Here is a 21,955-nt window from a genome sequence, read left to right on the forward strand (position 1 = left end):
CATATATACTGAATGGTCACCTTAGTAGAGACACCCATCCAATAGTGTGTAAGACTTCCTTTGGCCTTTAGAACCACAATAATTCATTGTGGTTTACAGCAAAAAGTATCAGAGGAACCAGGGCATGCCAAGAAGACATTCCCCAAACCATTTTTTCACTAGCCTCGACTATTGACACCCAACAGGAAGGGTTCATTGATTCAGGTTGTTTGCACTAAATTTTGATCCTCTCATCAGCATGGAAATCTATATTCTTCTGACCAGGAGATGTTTTTCCACTGCTCTGTGATTCAATTTTTGTGCTCTTTTGCCCATGGAGTCTCGCCTATTCATTTTTCTTAGACAGCAGTGAAACTCAAACTGATCATCTGCTGTTGTAGCCCATCCATTCTAAGGAACAACGGGTTGTGTATTTGGACACATTAGTTACAGCACCAGCCTTGTATTGGGCTGCAGTTTCCTTGATTTTGTACCGCCTGTTTGTCAAAGATTCTTGAAATCCTCCTCTGACTTCTTTCGTTGAAGAGTTATATCCACAGGATCTCCTTTCGTTGGATGTGTCTCCTCAATCACACCATTCCTAGTATAGACGTCATACCATTGCACAAGTAAACCCCACAAGGTTGACAGTGTGCAAAATACTAACCCAGCTAGTCTAGCACCGATGACCACACCTCGTTCCAACTCACTCCGATTGCTTGATTTTCCCAAGCAATGCCTGCGTCTTGCTCTCATCAAACAGCCTTATGTTTGTTTTTTACATTGATGAGCCGTACCCCTCCCTCCTCTCTGCACCCCCTACTCTTCCTATCCCTAACCCCCTCATCCTCATCTTAGACCATTTTAAAGAATAATCACATAACTTACCTGCTTGCTTCAAGATGTATTTGCAGAGATGGCAAAAAAACGTATTTACTGAATTCAAAGTCAACTCTAAACGCCACCTATTAGGAGGATATAAAATGAGATCAGTAACACATATTGGCAGGCCGCCTCGCACATTCCATGCACCTCTTGAGTAAAAACCGAATTTTAGTGAAAATTCTAGTTTTATTTCCCCAGCTGAGCATAAAGCTTTTTGGAACAGACTAGTACAGCCCTTAAACTTAGCTGATATATGAAGAAGAGTGTACAGCAAAAATATCATTGCATCAAAGCATAGTAGGCAGCGGAGAGAGACGAGCTCTTTTTGATGATGCATTTTGATAAGTGGTACCCCTGCCCTCCTCAATGCGCCCCCTACTCTGCTTATCAGGGAAATCACATCTTTTAGTGAATATAATGATTTTCCCTATTCAAAGAAGACACGAACCAAAGACAAGCATGCCCTGACACTTTGTCAAGAGGCGACTTAATGCATTGGGCGTTCTTATCTTTGGGTGCTTAGCAGCTACATTAGGTTGTCAGTGTAAGCAGTAAAGTTTTTTACTCTCTTCTATTTGATTTCCTGCTATGTATTAGTCCCTTGGCTGCTTTTTACAAAATGTCACTGCTTGATACATTTGTTGTACAGTTGTTTATAGATTTCTGTGCAATATTGAGTAACTATATCCTATTAAGGCCAGTCTCACATGACAGCATTTGAATTGCAGATTCCACGATCGCCATCCGCATGGACGATACACAGTAACACACCCATCTAGGATGTAGAGAAGATAATGGCTGGTGTATTATATTATGTTTCACTAGGTCTACATTAGAGATGAGCGAGTATACTCGCTAAGGCACATTACTCGAGCGAGTAGTGCCTTAGCCGAGTATCTCCCTGCTCGTCTCTAAAGATTTGGAGGCCGGCAGGGGCGGGGAGCGGCGGGGGAGAGCGGGGAGGAACGGAGGGGAGATCTCTCTCTCCCCCCCGCTCCCCGCCGCAACTCACCTGTCACCCGCGCCGGCCCCCGAATCTTTAGAGACGAGCGGGGAGATACTCGGCTAAGGCACTACTCGCTCGAGTAATGTGCCTTAGCGAGTATGCTCACTCATCTCTAGTCTACATTCATTGTATGACTCCTATAATACAAGACCGTGACTGCATGAATATAAGTGTCTAAAATATCATTTCTACTTGTATCCTGAAACAGTTTGCTGCTCTCTTTTCTTCTATATGTATTTGTGATATATGTGATGAACTAATACAAATAAACTGGTTATTCTATGTATTTTTCGCCTGGTATCCCTTCATCTTTTTTGGTTTTGTGGTTGTAGAGAAGGTCTGGCATAAATATTGTTTTTGAGGTGCTGCAGGTTATTTGTTCATTTTCAGAAGAGTCAGAACTAAGCCTTGCTCACATTCCAAGTCTAGAAGCAATAAGTATATGGAAAACGTCAATCCAGAATGTTCATTCCAAAGCAGAGCAGCTGTTTACTTACCTTTGCCTTGGCTCTGAAAAACGGGAAACTAACATTACAGATCTTGCTATGAGGTACGCGTTCATTATTTTTGCATTCAATCTTAATGTCTGATTCTTCCTGTAGAATAAACATACAAAAGTGAATTTACAGTCTAAACCATAACTACTAAACAATTGGGTTCACGATAGAAAGGAGTTTGTACATAGATGGCCTTATGTTGGATAATGCCCCGTGCAGTGCTATGTGATTGACTTAATTTACTATATGATCTAAGCAATAGATTTATTGGCGATACTGCTATTGAACCATGCACTACCTCTTTATGGAGTCAGCATAAAGACACTTTGTTATCATGAGTGGTATATGTAAGGAAATGTATGTTGCATGCTCCATCTCGTGGTACATTCCGGAGGTGTTCTCTGCTCATGGAGGGACCATATGGTGTCTTCATGGAATACTTCATATATAATTTTTGGCTTGTATATTCATTTTCCATGAAATAAATAAATCCAATACTTGAAAGTCATTTTACTTTAAGGGTACGTCCAAACACAGCAGATTTGTTCCAGAAATCTCTACAACTGTCTCATTCGTCTGAATGTGGGTTAGTGGAAATTGGCATACATGCTTCAGAAACATCCCAATTCAGATGTATGGGATCGAATTTTCTGCTTCAAATTATCAGCTTTGTTTGAACATACCGTGATTTTGTATATACTGCAAATACAGGGTAATTCAAAAAGAATGTGCGAGCATAAAGCTGATTTCTTCATACATGAGTTGACATACAACAGCCAGAATGATATGAAAAGACAGAAGAACTCCACGTTTTTAATGCACCTTACTGATATTTCATGTTGGCTATTGGTGACACGGCTGATATCAAGTTGTTAGTCCAGTTCTGCCCAGATATCCTCTGTTATCAATTCCACTGCAGCAGAGATACGCTGTTTTGGGTTGTCTAGTGTCACCAATGGCGTCTACATTGAACATCTGTAAGGTGAATTAAAAACTTGAAGAGTTCTTCCATCTTTTCATGTCATTCTGGCTGTTGTATGTCAACTCATGTATGGAGAAATCAGTTTTATTTTTGCAAAATTTTCTTTTTTAATCACCCTGTATGATTATCTGGCACTTGTTGGTTCATATCTTGCCCATTATTTATGAGGTCATTAATAAAACCCACGTCATTCCAGTAAGAAACCCTACTCCCCATCTAATGGTACTTTAATAGAGATGAGCGAGCGTACTCGTTAAGGACAGATACTTGAGCTAGTATCGTCCTTTTTGAGTACCTGCCTGCTCTCCCGCAAAGATTAGGGTGCCGGCGGGGGTGAGCGCTGTGTTGCGGGAGTGAGCAGGAGGGAACGGGGGGGAGAGAGAGATCTCCCCCCCGCCGGCACATGAATCTTTGCGGGCGACCAGGCAGGTACTCGAAAAGGACGATACTCGTTCGAGTATCTGCCCTTAACGAGTACGCTTGCTCATCTCTATACCTTTACATTGGACAACTGTCAGCTGCATAAGCACCCAGCTGCCGTCCCAACAATGTCACTCTTATGCTTTCACACAGATAGTCATTCAGTGAATGGAGGCATGGTACGCCAGAGATCTCTTCCGGTCGCTCACTTCCATTCATATTGAACAGGCAGATGTTTTACATTGTTTACATTGAGCGAGAAGTTGTTCAGTAGTTGCTTAATTTCAGTAAGCTTAAGAGAATCGACTGGCGACTACTGGGCGATTTTTCATTCAGTGCCCTGCTGCTGGCTATGTGTACATGCTAGAACTCTTGCTCAAAATCGCTGTTGCAGTGATAATTCGGGTGATCATCCATGTACAGGTACCTTTAGACACTATTCAATGTCAGTATGTATTCACATAGAGGTTTATGGTTGTTCACCTTGGTAATGAGACTGGCAAATTGCAGGTTCTGCGAGTAGGAAATGTTGAGTACAGTGCTATATGCATTCTCCCCTCGGTTTTCTAATAAGACTTCTAGAGCCACCCGCCGTCTGCTTCCCTCAATGATGAAGACTGAGTTGTCAAAAGAACGGATAAAAATGGAGCAATCTGACGGCGATCTTCTGAGTGAGCGCTGGCAAAACTCCCTGAGAGTGAGAAAAGGACATGTGAGAAACACAAAGACCAAATAAACTCCTAATAGACTAATCCTTGGTTTACTCATCGAGATTAGAGTGACTTTCATATAACTTGGTATTACCATCATTTCAAAATGTGCTTGACTTCATTAAGTATAATGAAAACAAAGGTTTGGTACTGTAAATATTTTATGCCTCTTCAGATATTTTCCATATTAGCCTGAAGAAGAACCCAAAAGGTTTGTAAGCTCGCTATAACATCATGTATTTTTGTTAGCCATTAAAAGGTATCACATCTACAAGATTACGTGGTTTCTCTTGCTGGAAACAATCACATTTGACTTCATTAATGCACCACACAGTCTGCTCTCCAATTTCTTAATGGTTGGATTACACATTTAAAGGGAACAGAATGTGCCCTATTTACAGTTTTCCGGTCTCTTAATATTTGGAAAATACATTTTTTTGGAAAAGAACAGGTGAATTGAGCTAGAACTGAGTATTGAGTGTAAGAACATCAGCGTGTGACGTATGTGTGTATGGGCCATACAATCTGATTTAGATAAATTACATTTCAGTGAATAAGGGCTGTCTACCATCTCATTACTGTGGATGTCATATGAGAAAACAGGCCTGCAGACTATGGACCCAAAGCAGGGCTTAAAGCCAATAGGTGTATGTGTAAAGGGAGGTCACTAGGAGACATAATACATAAAATATATAGATTATTATTACTGTTATATATTTTGTTATAATTTGCAACCATGGGTTTCAGCCATTGCATCTCTAGTTGTTATTAAACTAAAACTCCCAGTATGTCCGGAAAACTAAGCTGTTAAAGCATGCTGGGAGTTTTAGTTTTGCAACAACCGGAAAGCTACAGGTTGGAGATCACTCATCAATGGGTTGTAAGTTAGACTGGAGAGATCAAGAATGTTAAATGGGTTTGAATATGAAACCACAAACATTTTTAATAACTATGCAAGCTTGTGTGGACTACACTAAGTGCAAGATTGTACATAACATAGAGGCGGACCATGTAACTGCTATGTGGTCCTTAGAGATATAGGGCCCAATCTTGGTTTGTTCCTTGCTACTGTTGGAAATAGCCTATGCAGCATTCTCCTCAACAGAGGCGCCCCATTATTAATGCAAATGTAGCACATTGGCCCAAGGGTGATGGAAATGGATTGAATTGTGTAACACAAATTTCTTCTGCATTGGATAGCAAATTCTAGGATCCAATAGTGGCCCATTTTGATCATTACTATGGACCCTTCTCTCTGCTATTTGTACCACTGACCAAGTGTATGCCTGCCATATAATCAGTTGTCTCCAATCTAACAAGATTACATTTATAGCTCTTTTTAATTATTTATGCACACATGTGGCAAAGTTTAACTTGATTTAACCTTTCCAGTTGTAAACTATTGATGGCCTACCCTGAGGGTGGGCCATCAATAGTAGATCAGTAGGGGTCTGCCACGCTGATCAGCTGTTGTCTCGGCCAGTGCTCCCATGCATTGAGCTGATTTCTACACGACACAGACAGCTCTGTTCCTTCTTCAGTGGGCAGACTTGGCATTACACATAAAGTTCCCATTCAAGTCAATGCATTGGTGCAGCGCATAACTGATTGGCAGGGATTCTGCGTGGCAGATCCTCACCAATCTACTATTTACAACTGGACAACCCCTGTCAGAAAATTTTCTGTGCCACTGTTTATTTCTTGTGTTAGGATAACAATAGCTTTTTAATGGCTTTAGATAAGATAATTTGTTGCAGAAAGTTTCCACAGTTCAACTTTCTAAATCTGTACCAGAAAGAAATGTCTTATTGATACATTTGAGCTTTTGGATCACTGGCGCTTTAATTGAATCCAGTTAAGCTATCAGTGAGACCTGTTGTGAAATAACGTGAGGATGGCAGATCCAGACAGAGGAATCATGTAACAGAATACTTTAAACAGTTGATTGTGCGCTACTGTGCCCTTTGTTAGCGTGCAGAAGAACTGATGGAAACATTTACATTACAGAAACATGTGTTATCAATAAATCTCCACCTCACTTATTGACTAACTGGAACAATCTGGATTAGTTCAACCAGTCAAAAAAAGAGACATTTCTATTGCATTATTAAAGTATATACAGTCATGTGCAAAGGTTTAGGCAGGTCTGGAAAAAACGCTGCAAAGTAAGAATGCTTTCAGAAATAGAAGTGTTAATAGTTTATTTTTGGCAATTAAAAAAATGCAAAGTGATGAACAAAAGAAATCTAAAGGAAATCAATATCTGGTGTTACCACCCTTTGCCTTCAAAGCAGCATCAATTCTTCTAGGTACACTTGCACACAGTTTTTGAAGGAACTCGGCAGGGAGGCTGGAGAACTAACCACATATCTTCAGTGGCTGTAGGCTTGCTTAAATCCTTCTGGCACTTTATGTAATCCAAGACAGACTTGATGTTCAGATCAGGGCTCTGTGGGGGCCATATCAGCACCTTCAGGACTTCTTGTTCTTTTTTACGCTTAAAATAGTTGTTAATGACATTGGCTGTATGTTTGTAGTCATTGTCCTGCTGCAGAATACATTTGGATTCAGACGCTTCCTTGATGGTATTTCATGATGGATAGGTATCTTCCTGTATTTCTCAGCATGGAAGACAACATGAATTCTGACCAAATCCCCAACTCCATTTGTAGAAATGCAGCTCCAAATTTGCAAGGAACCTCCACCATGCTTCACTGCTACCTGCAGACACTCATTATTATACTGCTCTCCACCATGCTTCAGTGCTACCTGCAGACACTCATTATTGTACTGCTCTCCACCATGCTTCACTGCTACCTGCAGACACTCATTATTGTACTGCTCCCCACCATGCTTCACTGCTGCCTGCAGACACTCATTATTGTACTGCTCCCCACCATGCTTCACTGCTGCCTGCAGACACTCATTATTGTACTGCTCCCCACCATGCTTCACTGCTGCCTGCAGACACTCATTATTGTACCTCCCTCTAGCCCTTCAGCAAACAAAATGGCTTCTGTTACCGCCAAATCTTTCTGATTTTGACTCCTCATTCCTGAGCATTGTCTGCGATTTTTCTGCACCCCAGTTCCTATGTTTTTGTGCATGGTTGATTCGCTTGGCCCAGTTTCTATGTCAAAGGAATAGCTTTTTGGCCACAGTTCTTCCATGAAGACCATTTCTGGCCAGATTCCTCCGAACAGTAGATAGGTGTACCTGGATCCCACTGGTTTCTGCCAGTTCTGTGCTGATGGCACTGCTGGACATCTTCCGATTTCTAAGGTAAGTAAGCACGATGTCTTTCATCTGCTGCACTAAGCTTCTTGCCCAGGCACTGCATCTATTGTCCTCAATGTTGCCTGTTTCTTTGTGCTTCTTCAAAACAGTTTGAACATCGCATCTTGAAACCACAATATGTTTTCAAATGTTTGCCTGGGAAACCTTGCTGCTACAGTATAACTACCTTGTGTCTTGTTGCTATGCTGAGTCTTACCATGATGTATGACCTGTGACATGAGACTGTCTTCCACAACCTCATCTTTGTAGCAGAGTTTGGCTATTCCTCACCAAGTTTTAAGCCTCCTACACAGCTGTTTCTGTTTCAGTTAATGAATGTGTTTCAACCTACATATGAAAATGATGATCATTATCACCTGTTTGGTATAACTGCTTAATCATATACTTGACTATAATCCTACAAAATCCCTGACTTTGTGCAAGTGTACCTAGAAGAATTGGTCCTGTTTTGAAGACGAAGCATGGTCACATTAATTATTGATTTGATTTAGAATTGCATTTTGTTAATCGACAAAAATAAATTATCAACAATTTTATTTTTTAAAGCATTGGGTATTTATTGGGTATAAATGCAATAAGTTACATATTTGTTCCCTACTACCTGCCTGCTTGTCTCTAGAGATTTGGCTGCCGGCGCGGGTGAGCGGAGCGGTGAGTTGCGGGAGTGAGCAGGGTGGAGCGGGGGGGGGGGGGGGAGAATGAGACAGAGATGTCCCCTCTGTTCCTCCCCGCTCTCCCCCGCCGCTCCCCGCCTCCTGCTGGCAGCCGAATCTTTAGAGACGAGCGGGCAGGTACTCGAATAAGGCACTACTCACTCGAGTAGTTTGCCATAGCAAGTATGCTTGCTCATCTCTATTCCCTACACATTTATTATGTCCATTGCAAAAATAGTGGAAGAATTGTGAAAACAACCGCATATGCAAAGAAACTTCTTGTATCTGGAAAAAATGCACATACTAGGCCAGCAGGATGCACAGTACAGCTAATAGTATGTATTATATCAATGTCATGCATCATCAAGCAAGACGGAGGTAGCTTCCGCTGCAGAGCTCTGGAGTTTTGGGAAGCAGAAATTGAGACTTTTTTCCAGAGGATATATATCAAATATATATTTTTTCCATCTGCACTGGAAATACAATGAGCTTTGTGAAAAGTCTACAATATCATTATATTTTGCTTCGTGGCAAGTCAAGCGAAGCTAAAAAATGTTCTGCCTGAGAGTTGTGATTACTATAGATATGGCTGCTGATGATCCAGAGAGCTTGCGTGTAACCGGGTCCAGGAATAACACTATTAACAGACCCGAAAGTAATGACATCCATCAATGGCATTATAATCGTGTCCATGGAGTTGGCAGACTTTCACTTAATCACGTAAGTCAATGGAAACAACAGCGTTTTGAGCTAGTTGACTTTTTTTTCTTCAATTCTATTGTTTCTCCCAAGAGGAACAAAACCCACATTTTTTGGTAGAATTCGAAGAATTTACAAGTTTGTATGGTCAGCAAGTTAATTGAGGAATCAGACATTTTAATTAATCAAAACTGGAGAACCATGCACATCTCTATGGGTAATGTAAAGCAGTTCTTAAATTTAACTGTTGAAGCCAGGACTGATTTAACAAGAGGGCAAACAGTGCAGTTGTATACACAGTGAAGAAGCCCAGTCCAACCCAGAAGAATTAGTGCCAGGTACTCTGGGGAACATTGAAGTGGATTAATATTTTCGTGGGTGAAGACTATAGACAGATCACAACAAAACTTTCTGGATAACTTTATTCCTATTTACTAAAATACTAGAAACTACGCATTTCGGGCCAAGACGTGGTCCTTCGTCTGGTAGGTATAATGATCCTGATGAAGGGCTGAGTGTTGACGGAAAAGTCTTGATCTGTGTGCTGCCCGGACCAACAAAAGCACCAATCCGCCTCTGTTTATGTTCTCCTTGTCATCACCCATGAATTAATCAGAGCCGGCAGCAGTCACGGACACCAGTAGAGCCTAAAGTATATGATGTTGTGTCTGACACAATCATATATGGTGAGTGCAACAACTGAATTGTTCGTTCTTGGTCACAACCTGTTAACCCTACACATAAGGCACCTATCCTTACTTTGTTTTGCAAGTACTATCTGTGGCTGGAACTCTTTGTCATCTGAGGCTGAAACACTTTTTGAGGGCATCTCTGATGGGCACTTTGGAGGGCATCTTTGTGACATCTGTGCATGGGGGCACTCATGATATTCTTGCATTAGGCTCCCTAATGTGTCAATGACCCTGGTCGTAGCACCTTGACACTTTATTTGAACATGCCCTTTCCTCATATATCTTAACACTAAATCCAGAGGCAACAGAATCTTTTGCTGCATACTTAAAGAGACCACATCTTATTTAAAGAGACTCTGTCAGCTACTTTGACTCCTACAAGCTAAGCTTATGGGATCAGAATAGCTGACACACTGAGATCAAAAATGTAAGTTTTATGCTTATCTTCCCCACTGTCAGCTCTCAAACCCGATGCAGCAGTGCATGCATGGACTACATAGGCATGCCCTAAGTAGCCCTCTCATTCTATGCTCATGACTTGTAGTCCACTGATGGGTTTAACAGCTGACAGCGGGGGAATGGCAGAGAAGTTAAGTAAAAAAGAAACTTACATCCTCAGACTCAGCATGTCAGCTACTTTGAGCTCAGTTTATAGGGATCAAAGTAGCTGACAGACTCTTTTTAAATATTTTACCTTGCCAGCTACTTCTATCTAATTAGAGCATGAGGACACCTGGGATGCAAACAGTTCTTAAGGAGCAGACCTGTGAAAAGCATTGTTTTCATGTACCAGAAAGATTTGCACAGTTCTTCAATTTTTGCGAAATTGTCAAATAAATTCAGTTACATGAATCTATGGAAACTTTTTTTTATAGAGGTACATTCTTAATAGCTCATAAATATAAGGCAGATGATACATTTAGACTTAGTGATCCAACTAACACCATTATGGTAGGATACATACAATGCTTTACAATGCTTTTTTTAGCATATTATATGGAAGTGCATCTTATATAATATGAACTATAGGTAATGGCTGATATAAAAGTGTTACTCATTTCATGCACTCACATTGCAGTTGGGATATCATGTTTCACATCCAAGAAGAGATCGGGTACACAGCGCTCATCCTGATTACACCCATTCCAGAAAGGGACCTGAAGCAGCAGAAAATTAATTATCACAGGAGACATCATCAAAGATATGCTGAACTAGAAGATTTACAAAACACATGACACCCAAAGCTATGCCCTGCAAGCTTGTCAGTAAGATATAAACACTATGGCAATAACTCTTCTGATAATGCCCTATAAAAACATCCCAGCTGAGTAGGAACCATGCAGCAGATTGCAACTAGAGATGAGCGAGTATACTCGCTAAGGCACATTACTCGAGCGAGTAGTGCCTTAGCCGAGTATCTCCCCGCTTGTCTCTAAAGATTTGGGGCCGGCGCGAGTGACAGGTGAGTTGTGGTGGGGAGCGGGGGTGAGCAGGGGTGAGCGGGGGGGGGGGGGGGGGAGAGGGAGAGAGAGCTCTCCCCTCCGTTCCTCCCCGCTCTCCCCCGCCGCTCCCCGCCGGCCCTCGAATCTTTAGAGACGAGCGGGCAGATACTCGGCTAAGGCACTACTCGCTCCGATACTGCGGAGTTTACAAGTACTGTGAATGCTGTGGTAAAGATTGCTGTTTCTACAAGTTCCCTGCCTCTGACTTGTTTGTCCTACACTGAACATCTCGATTACCTGCCAGGGTGTCTGGATGCGGCATATGCACATATCCAGTGTTCAGATTCAATGAACGTATGGATGGAATGTAATATTATACATGCTATTTTGCTGTATATGCTATAAAAAACTAGTATAAAGTGTTTTATATTAGAATTGATCTTGGATCTTGTTACCCTGTGGTTGTCAATATCATTTCACTAATTGGCGACCTTCCCAAAGTTACCAGGCACATTGCTAATTTTTTACAGCATTGTTTACTGTCACTGCCCCCCAAGTGTGGAAACAGTCACTTTAACCAGACAACAGTTAGGCAACAATCTAATGAATAGTAGAACATTGAATTTGGAAAGTAAAGTATAATAAATGACAGAAGTTGAGGTTTGTAATGAATTCATTTTCATATAATCTAAGTAACATGTGGGAAGCAGTGGGTGTAATATCCACTTATATACATGTCTTTATATGTAGCAATAGTTTTCTAAACACTCTCGATACAAACATCTGTACTGAAGTTGTGAATCTCAGGGCTTCAAAGGCTCCTTTGGTGAATTTTAGCTCATATATCCTAGAATTCCATTTAGAGCAATTCTAATATATGCCCATTAGTGAAATAGTTTCCTTTAGAGACTTTTCACATGGGACAGAATGACGCCGCAGGCTGCAGCCAAATCTGCATATGTGGAATTCCACACCAAAATCCTAAGGTCTAAGGGCTTATTCAGATGGCCGTATTTGCTCAGGCATTTCCTCACATTACAAAAGTCGCACATTAAAAGTGACCGTGCGATGCATTGGATTTCAACTGCTTCATTTAAAAGAATGTGTTTTTTCAGTGCAAAATATTCACACGAGAAAAAATAGGACTTGCTCTATCTTTCTCGGTCGTCTTTTATTTTACGGGTTGTGAAAAGATAAGTCTTGACCTGTCTTTCGCTGTGTTACGCAGCAAGCTCCCATAGACTTCTATGGCAGCAGAAAAAAAGGAAGGGGGAGGGATTTACCCTGCGTACAACGCTTAGAAAAGCAGACAGCTCGCCCTAATTCGGCATTTTATTGCCATTCCGATCGTTGCTTCCCATCGCTTCAGCGTGTTTTTGTGCATCTGCGCTGCAGCACCCGGTGTAAATGACTTTAAAAACGCTAATTACGTTTGAGAGCCGAGCTGATTAAAAATTCATTCATGCTAATATACGCTGCCTACGGGCGAACACATATAGGAATTCAATTGTGTGAAGGAGCCCTCACTGTGGATTTTGGTGTGGAATTGCAGGCAATTTTTAACCCCTTAAGGACCAGGCTGTTTTAAGGGCTTAGTTACACGGCTGTTTTTTTTGACTGATTTGCAGATGCTCTTTCGGGGAAGGGCTTCAAATATAAGCCCTTCCCTGAAAAGCATCCAAAAAAAGTGTAAAAAATAAAAAAATATATATACTCACCTTTTTGCAGCTGCCGGAGATCAGCCGCGTCCAGCCGGCTCTTCTCCTGAACTGCTTTCTGTAGTATTCAGCAGGCGGGGATTTAAAATCCCCGCCTGCTAAATGGGCTGCCTCTGATTGGTCACAGTCCTCAGCCAATCAAAGGCAGCACTCACTCACCCATTCATGAAGCCCTTCCCCGAAAATTAATACAGCGCTTGCCGGCAGCCCATTGCTTTCAATGTAGCCGGCTGTATTGCTGGCTCCATTGAATTCAATGGGCAAACAGCCCTAAGGATCAGACACTTTTAGGGATTTTTCCCATGTGGTGGTTTAATTGCCCTATTTTTTTTCCTTCAGCTGCCAAAATAATTTTTGTTGCGTTTTTTTCCCTTGACATATAGGGCTATTTTTCCAAATCTTTTTCACTGACTTTTATTTCCTGTTTTTTTAAGTTTTATTTGGAGTAAAAAGCTAAAGAAAAAGATTTTTTTTAACATTTAGTTATTTTTTTAAATTAATACATTTATGCTAAAATAACGTATTGGAATGGGTTCCTCATTTTATTTTGGACGTTTTTATATAATATGTATGTTTTGGATTACAGAGCGCATACGGTCATGGTTTTGGTTGGTGTCGGATTTGGGTTGTTTTCTTTCTTAGGGCTTATTCCGCCCCCTCCCATTACACTTAGTGGCAAGGGGCAGAGAGGGGGTGGAAGCTCAGTGCACTGCTCCCGGCCTGCCCCACCTCCTTCCCCGGAAGAGAGAGACAGCGTATATCCGCTGGGTGTGAAAACTCAGCCGATCTACGCACGTTGGAATAAGCCCTTACATATATATTTTTATTGTATTCTGTAACTAATTTTTAACTTATTTATGTAACTATTGTTTTTTATTATCTATGTCTCCGATAACGTTATATAAGACCTCTGGGAAACAATCATATGTTTTTTGCTGACACTTTTCCACTGTAGCTGGGGCATCCATAGAAGCCCCAGTTACAGGGAAAAATATTCTCTGTAGTGACAATAGTCACTGGCAGAGCTGATCAGGGTCACATGACTGCTGGCTCGTGTAGTGGAAGTTATACTTCTACTTTCATTTTTTAGTACATAGCACTCATTGTGCGCTGTGTACTCAGGAAAGAAGAAGGCAGAAAGGGTTAAAAACCCATCCTGCCTTCTCCTCTGGGTTATGAGCTGTGACTAACAGCTGACAACCCGTCCTGTCTCTGATTGATTGCAGAAGCAGGGGCTTTAAACCCACACAGTAGTTTTACAATCAGCTGGGTTTAAAGCCCAGGACCAAGCGCTGTAAATTTACAGTGCCTGGTCCTAAATGGGTTAAGCCATTTTCAATTCCCCATCCAAATCCGCAGGGTGAGATAGTGAGACACACTGACTGCAGCAAATGTTTCTGTGACATTTTCAGTTGCTTGTCATTATTGAATTATTTCAGTTTTGCTCAACAGCAAAAAGCATGATTTGTACAGATTTCAGTTTTGCCTGGTCACATTCTGTAAACCTAGAACTGAACCTTAAAAATTATTCTTGCTTGCTTTATTGAAGAGACAAAATCTTTCTATTAAATTACCTAATAATGATGTCCTGTTCATTTTATAATTGAAATTACATTAAAACAACTTCTGCAGCTGCAAATTTTAGTGCACTATTACTGTTTGCTTGTTGAAAAAATGGAAAAAATGATGTGATGCCCAAAACGTTTGCAAATGCCAAATTTTATTTCATTTTAGGTTTCATTTTTTCCATTAGCTTTTATGCTCCTTTTTAAAACTCTTCTATTGTTTTTATAACCTACCGACACTTTGAGAGATGTTGGCCAGCCCTCGTCCAGTACAGGTCCCTGGTCTGGAAATGCCAGCTCATACTCCAAGGAAAAGGTAATCGGCTTCACATAGTCTGCAGTATCCTACAGAGAAAGCGTCAGACATCACAATAAAACATGGATTAATATGTTGAAATAGGCTCAAAGTAAGTACAAAAATATGTCTGATACAGTGGTATAAGTGGACGAGAGTGGACCCCATAGCAAGGATCAAAATGGGCCCCCCATTATGTCACCAGGTTTATTTTACTGTTAAGACCAAAAATCTATGGATGTCTGGAAAGATTTTCTTTTATTACAACAAAGACAAAATAACACTTCAACACAGGGGTCTTGTTTCTGCCTTATTCTGGATCAACACAGTGAAAACATACAAAAAACTGAAATGGGTAAACTTTCTTTGATGCTAGAGCTTACACTGCATTCTTGTTCATGTCACTATGTTATATAGTCTCACCTCAGTAAATCTGATATTTCCTTTTTTTAACAGTCTGCATAAAAATATAGTAATGCAAAGACATAGCATTGACTCCAGTCAAATAGGCCGAAATTTGTCTAGTGCTAAACTATCCACTTTGATGTTATTGTTCTTGATTTATGGGGTGAATGTCTCTCTCTTAAGGTTAAAATCAGAAAAATAAATTCTTGTATGTTTCTACACTCACATGCCAAACGTCATGGGATAGCAGTATGTAAATTGATTATGAAGTAGCGTTACCCCAGGGGATGGCTTGTGTACACACGCAACTCTATACGTTGTGAGGTGTTATCTTATGAATGAGGTTTAGCACTGGCCAGTGTGCTCATAGCAAGATGGCGCGAATTATTGACGTTCGAACAAGGCATAAGAGTGGGTGCCAGATGGATGGGACATTCCATTTCCGAAGTTGTGCGGACATTTTAGATTACTCATTCCACGCTGTCATGTGTGTAACGGGAATACATCATGGAAGGTATTACCAGCCACAGTAAACAGTGCAGTGGCCACTCATGAGGCTTAATCATTGTGACTGGCAGCATCTGGTTAGAATTGTCCATGTGAACAGACAAGCATTTCCAGCAGAAATCACATCCCAATCATTGCAGGAGGCCCCACATGTTTATCCTGCAGGTCAGTGCAGCATTCTTTAGGTTCCATGGGATATGGAAACAGAAGATCTATCAGAGTGAGTCTAATAACTCCATGGCACTGGACACAGAACCTCACTTGGGCTTGTGAGGTTGATAACTGAGCCCTAGAGCACTGGCAACATGTGGTGTAGTCCGATGAGTCATGGTATCAATTTTTCTGGGGCTGATGGTAGGAAGCCATGGACCCCAGTTATCAACAAGGCACTGTGGTAGGGAGTGTTCTCATGGCATGGGTTGGTTAAACTGTTCCAACTAAATACGTCCTTTACCAGTACCCACTACGTTTCACTGCTAGGTGAACATCTGCAGCTCTTAATGGTCTTCATGCACGCCCACAATGATGCGATATTTCAGCAATATAATGCACCCTGCCATCCAGCCCAAGTTGTCCAGAATTGATTTGAGAAGCATTCTTGAGAGTTCCTACGAATGGTGTAACTTGCACATTTGCCCAGCATGAGCCCAATCGAGTATCTATGGGATGTGATGGAGTGGTCCATTAGCACCTTAAATCCTGCCTCTACAAACACCCTGGAACTGTTGGTGGCTATCCATATGTCAGGGCTCAAAATCTTTCCTGATGTCTTCTATCCACTTGTGGAATCAATGCCACGTCACGTTGCTGCACAAGTGGCTAGAGGAGGTCCTACACAATATTAGTTCCTGTCCTGTGACTTTTGGCATGTCATTTTATAGATCATTGTGAAGTCACTTATAACATCACTGAATGTAGCTTCCCACAATTAGGAAACAATATATACTACATTTAGTGTTGCCCTGACCAGAGCAACCCAAGATGATGCCAGTACTACAGAAAATTAAAAGGTTCTCACCCACCAGCACATGAAAGTTGAGCTGCTGGCACTGGCTGTGTCCACTTGTGGCTCTGATGGTTTTAATGAAGTGTTTGTCACCTCCAATGTCATCAATCACAGCACGAGGGGTGTATCTCCTCTCATCGATCGTCACGTTGTATTTGATAGCTAGGAGTATGTAGAGAAAATTAGTTGCATTACACAGTATTAGCAGTCATACAAACACATTTCTCTCATATATTGTATGATAAATTTGGTGCATATTATTGGACATGTTAGAAACTTTAGCCCAACTTTATACTGCCTATTGTTTGGCTTACTTTGTGCCAATATTTTGCGCCAAAATTCTAGTACATTGTTCGTAAATCTCCCCAGTTGTTTGTGAAACCAGAATAACTTTGTGTATAAAGAAAAACATTTTACTAACCAACACCCTGCCCTTGGAACTGCGGTGCTTTGAATATTGGGTAGAAGCAGACAAATGCTAACATACATGTTGCCTCCCGTCCATTCCTTCGACATTCTTTGCTAAAAATATTGATTTTAGGTGGCTCAAACCTGATGGTTGCGTTGATCTGAATAACGCTGCGAGTCCTAAATAAGACACAAGACAGAATTTACAGAATGGAAATTACAGTATATATATATATAAATCAATTTTTCCCAGTTATTTTTTACATTAACATAAAAACACAATAGTCTGAATTTATGATTATACCTAGAGGACTTTTTTCAAGGAAAACATCAAGGACACAAAAAGGAAATTATGGTTTGGAATTGGATGCAAACTATTCCTACAGATGTCTCAATGTTTGTAGATTACTTTCAAACTCTCTGATTCTATATAAGTGTTGGAACAGACTGCATTACAACACCCTTTAGGGCAGGATTTGGACAGTTCTGCTCTTCAGCCCAAAACACACTGCTATTTTAATAGCAAGAAAAAGGCAATTAACCTAAGAAGACAGACAATTATAACCTTTAGAAGTGAAGGTCCGTCCTACAGAGAAATTGCAATGAAATACTTGGCAGCAGTCAGTACAGTTTCCCACACTATCAAATTGCACTCAAAGAGTGGAGAAAAGTGACAAGAAGAGGTCTGGCAGACCAAAGAACACTGCAAAATCCCATGACAAGTCTTTGAGAGTTAACAGATTGCGTGATCGGCGTCTCACAGCACAAAATCTTCAACCACAGCTTAATGCAGCAAAAAATAAATAAGTTTCCATTTCAACTGTGAAAAGACTACTTCTATCCGCTGATTTATCAGTAAGAAGCCACTACTAAAATTGCAAAAAAAAAGAAAAGACTTGCCTAGGCCAAGCAGCGCCTCCAGTGGACGACTAAAGAATGGAAGATGGTCTTATGGACTCATAATCAAAATTTGACATCTTTCATACATCATGCAGGGTTTTGGTATGCTGTTGTGTAAGTGAAAGGATGGTGTGAGTGTGTGACACCAACTGTTAAACATGGAGGAGGAAGCGTGATGGTCTGGGGCTCTTCTGCTCGATTCAGAGTTGGCAATTTGCACAGGGTGACTGGCACATCGGACAAAAAGTGGTACCACAGCATTTTGATATGCCATGCAATAACCTCTGGTGTCCGTCTTGTTGGTCAGTTGTTCATATTACAGCAAGACAATGATCCAAAACATATTTCTATGTTATGTTTTGGATTATTGTCTTGCTACTTAAGCAGACAAGAAAAAATTGGTAGGCTTCAAAGAATAGAATGGCCTGCACAGTCTCCATTGAGTTTGTTTGGGATGAATTGGACAGAAGGGTAAAAGTCAAGCAACCTACAAGTGCAGCACATTAGTGGAAACTTCTGCAATTATGTTGGGAGGAAATTTCAGTATAACTTGCATTTCATTCATTTCTATCTCTGCTCATTCTGAGCTGAACAGTCCAATGGGCGGTCCTATCAGTGATTGACAGCCTTCCCTATATGTACAGTCATATACAGATAGCTGTCCATCACGGAATATTTTCCAATAAAACTATATATCAATCTGTTCAGCTCCTCCTGCTCTATAATATGTTGTCTGTAGTTTGGACAGCATGTTCAAGCTGACATGTTTCCTGTAAATGATAGAATTCAGGTTACCTGCAGCAGCTACTAGGGTGAGGTTACTGCATATGGATTTATACAGATCCCACTGCACACCTTGGGAGCTGTAGAAATCTATATACAGTGATCTCTTCCTAGTAATGGCTGCAGGTAACAATTGTATCATTTAACTCTAAGACATTGTGAATAGGGTGGGGTGCAGTTCAGTGCCACGCCTCCTGTCTCCATAGGTGGCATAGCAGTGGCAGAGTGCGCCTGTATGGCAGGTACACCACTGAGGAACAGGTCAAGAAAAGAAGAGAATGGAATAAGTGAAAGTAAAGTTCAAGGGGTTGTCTAGTTGTAAACTATTAATAGTCTATGATTAATAGCAGATTGGTGTGGGTCTGAAGCTTGGGATCACCTGTATGCCGAGCCACTGCACTCAAGCATGGAGTCAATTTCTGCCAGAATCACAGAGCTCTGTTCCCACTGCAGTGGCCCAGCTTGGTATTGCAGGCCAGGTTGCCATTGAAATAAATGGGTAGTTGGAGTGTAATACCAAGCCTGGCCACTGTAGTGGGAACGGAGCTGTCTGCTTGCCAGCAGAAACTGGCTCCATGCCCGAGTGCAGTGGTTGGTTGATTGGCAGGGATCCTAAGAAGTGTACGCCTGCTGATCTGCCATTGATGGCCTACCCTGAGGGTAGGCCATTAATAGCTCATAACTGGACAACCCATTTGAAGGTGAAATTATCTTTTCAGCACTTTGTTAACAACCTATTTAGGCTATATCTCTCCTGTACTAATCACTTACCATAGCAAAACTGCATTTCCCATAGAACCCACTGCTAGGTCCACAAGTCCATCCTCATTCATATCCATATCACAATGAATATTACAGCCAAAATATTCAAGTTTGCCAGGCAGGTCCGCTGCAGCAATGCGCTAGGTTTAAGGAACATAGCACATATAAGAAAAGAGCAATGGACATACTGTACAAGCACATTGAAGATTAAATTAAGCCACTTATGATTGCATCCTGTCACTGTAGTCTTCTCTCTGCACCCCACTTCAGCTATTACTATACAGGGTGTAGTCAAAAAGACTGGTTGAGTACTATATCTCAATACTGGTGCTCTATAGTGAAATAACAATAGTGTACTTGAATAGGAAGGCATGGATGTGCCACACAGTGATATAGCTAATGGGCCTCTGGGCACCAGAGAATGGATTGCAATTCTGTGTTATAATCGCTGTAAGAGAGAGTAAACCCCAGTTGTAAAGTTGAAGGGTAGCATGTGAGAAGCAGTAATCTCAGACAGCAGAAAGTCCTGTGGGGACGGTGCTATGACTGAAGTAATGAAAGTGTACTCAAAGTGGCCCCCTCCTACTGCAATACATGCATGGAGCCATCTTGTATCTGTCTACATTACAGGGACTCTCAACACGGATCGGTACCTGAATCTCCTGCGGTGGATGACTGCCTGGATGATCTGCCCCTATCGTAGCAGAAGGAGGCCACTGTAAGGACGCTTTCCTTACTTCAGTCATAGTAGCGGTCCCACAGGACTTAGTAAGATGTGGATCGGTACCTGAGTCTCCTGCAGACAATGGCGGATGATTGCCTGGATGATCTGCCTCTATTGTAGCAGAAGGAGGCTACGGCAAGGACGCTTTCCTTCAGTCATAGCTGTGGTCCCACGGGACTTAGAAAGATGCAAAAGGTGGATTTCGGCTTCTCGCATGCTACTCTTCAACTTTGCAATTGGGTTTTACACTCTATCTCTTACAGGGGCCACAATACAAAATTAATATCCATGTTCTGGGGCCCCGCCTGTATATAAACTACAACTGACTATTTCTGGTTTCATTGCTCTTGTGCCATTATAGCATTTGTATCCAAGGTCAAAGAATATATGATACATTCCCTAATAGATCATATCAGTAGGTTTGGTGAAAGTTACACCTTCAATTAAACTTTTGGTTCTTACCTGTTTATATTTTTTCAAAATATTCCTCTTAAATCCGTGATATATGTAAATTGCACCTTTGTGATTATTTTCAAGAGGAGCCCCAACCACCACATCATTGAAGTCATCCTGGTTAAGATCTGGCACAGCAGTTATAGCATATCCAAAGCGTGCGTTCTGCGAGCTGTCAGAGTCCTGGAGAATGCCATCCCGAACAAACCGCTTCTGTAACAAGGAGCGAAAAGTGAGACTCATTTACATATATATAACCTCATTGCTGGTTCTGAATTGTTGTTCTGTCCGTGGTTTATCATGTTTATACCATTGTTTCCTAAGACCCATTTAGACAACGATTATCTTTCAGAATTCGCTCAAAAGCCGTCCTTTGAGCGATAATCGTTGTGTCTAACTGCACTGTCATCGTGCAGTTTTCGTTAAGGAATCGCTGATCGTTCTCTTTCAGCATGCTGAAAGAGAATGATCAGCCTTATAAGAAGTTCACAGAGGATACAGCTGATACTGTTGTTTCAGCTGTATCCCACTCCCTAAACACAGGCGGGGTATGAAGAACAGAGTGGTCCAGCTCTGTTCTGCATACCCCGCTCGAGTGTATAACAGCCAGGCGCTCCAAACCGAGAACAGCTGGATGCAGAAGACAAGTGGCCCCGCTTGTCTTCTGCATACCCCGCTCGGAGCGCTCAGCTGTATAACAGCCAGGCGCTCCGAGCAGAGAACAGCTGAATGCAGAAGACATGTGACCCCGCTTGTCTTCTGCGTCCCCAGCTCGAAGCGCAAAGTGATTGCTCAAAGTTTGAGCGATCACCTTGCGTTCATAGGCACACAACGATTATCGCTCAAAGACATCTTTTTACAATATAAGTCAAAGGCAAGAGGATCCAATTATATAGACAAAAAGTTGCATCCTTCTAGCAGTATACAGTATATACCACAAAAACGTGTGAACCAACAATTTGAATAGCACACATTTCAGTCTGATGACCGGAGCAGGATGACTCTTGGAAGGAAGATGACATCATGTAGGGCTTAATAAATATGTCTTACAGTTAGTCTCTGTATATTGAAGAGCATGAGAAATATGTATTTGGAGAAGGTCCAAGAAGTGAAGATATAAGTTTTGTTTAGTTAAACACAAATCTGTGAACTATTTATACAAATCAT

General features: G+C 41.4%; 1 protein-coding gene across 2 annotated transcripts in view; it reads right to left on the reverse strand.

The window, feature by feature from the left end:
• Positions 1 to 21,955, reverse strand: part of ITGA11 (integrin subunit alpha 11) — a 113,933-nt gene that overhangs the window by 20,873 nt on the left and 71,105 nt on the right. For both annotated transcript variants that reach the window (XM_066592947.1, XM_066592948.1), the window contains 9 exons: positions 20,798 to 21,001; positions 19,621 to 19,751; positions 17,180 to 17,346; positions 16,775 to 16,920; positions 14,780 to 14,890; positions 10,892 to 10,977; positions 4,253 to 4,460; positions 2,368 to 2,466; positions 868 to 944 (listed from right to left, as the gene is read on the reverse strand). In XM_066592947.1, coding sequence (XP_066449044.1) covers positions 868 to 944; positions 2,368 to 2,466; positions 4,253 to 4,460; positions 10,892 to 10,977; positions 14,780 to 14,890; positions 16,775 to 16,920; positions 17,180 to 17,346; positions 19,621 to 19,751; positions 20,798 to 21,001 — 1,229 coding nt within the window. The remainder of the gene's footprint in view (positions 1 to 867; positions 945 to 2,367; positions 2,467 to 4,252; positions 4,461 to 10,891; positions 10,978 to 14,779; positions 14,891 to 16,774; positions 16,921 to 17,179; positions 17,347 to 19,620; positions 19,752 to 20,797; positions 21,002 to 21,955) is intronic.

The sequence above is a fragment of the Eleutherodactylus coqui genome, chromosome 2 (genome assembly GCF_035609145.1).
Source record: "Eleutherodactylus coqui strain aEleCoq1 chromosome 2, aEleCoq1.hap1, whole genome shotgun sequence".
NCBI classification, from domain to species: Eukaryota; Metazoa; Chordata; class Amphibia; order Anura; family Eleutherodactylidae; genus Eleutherodactylus; species Eleutherodactylus coqui.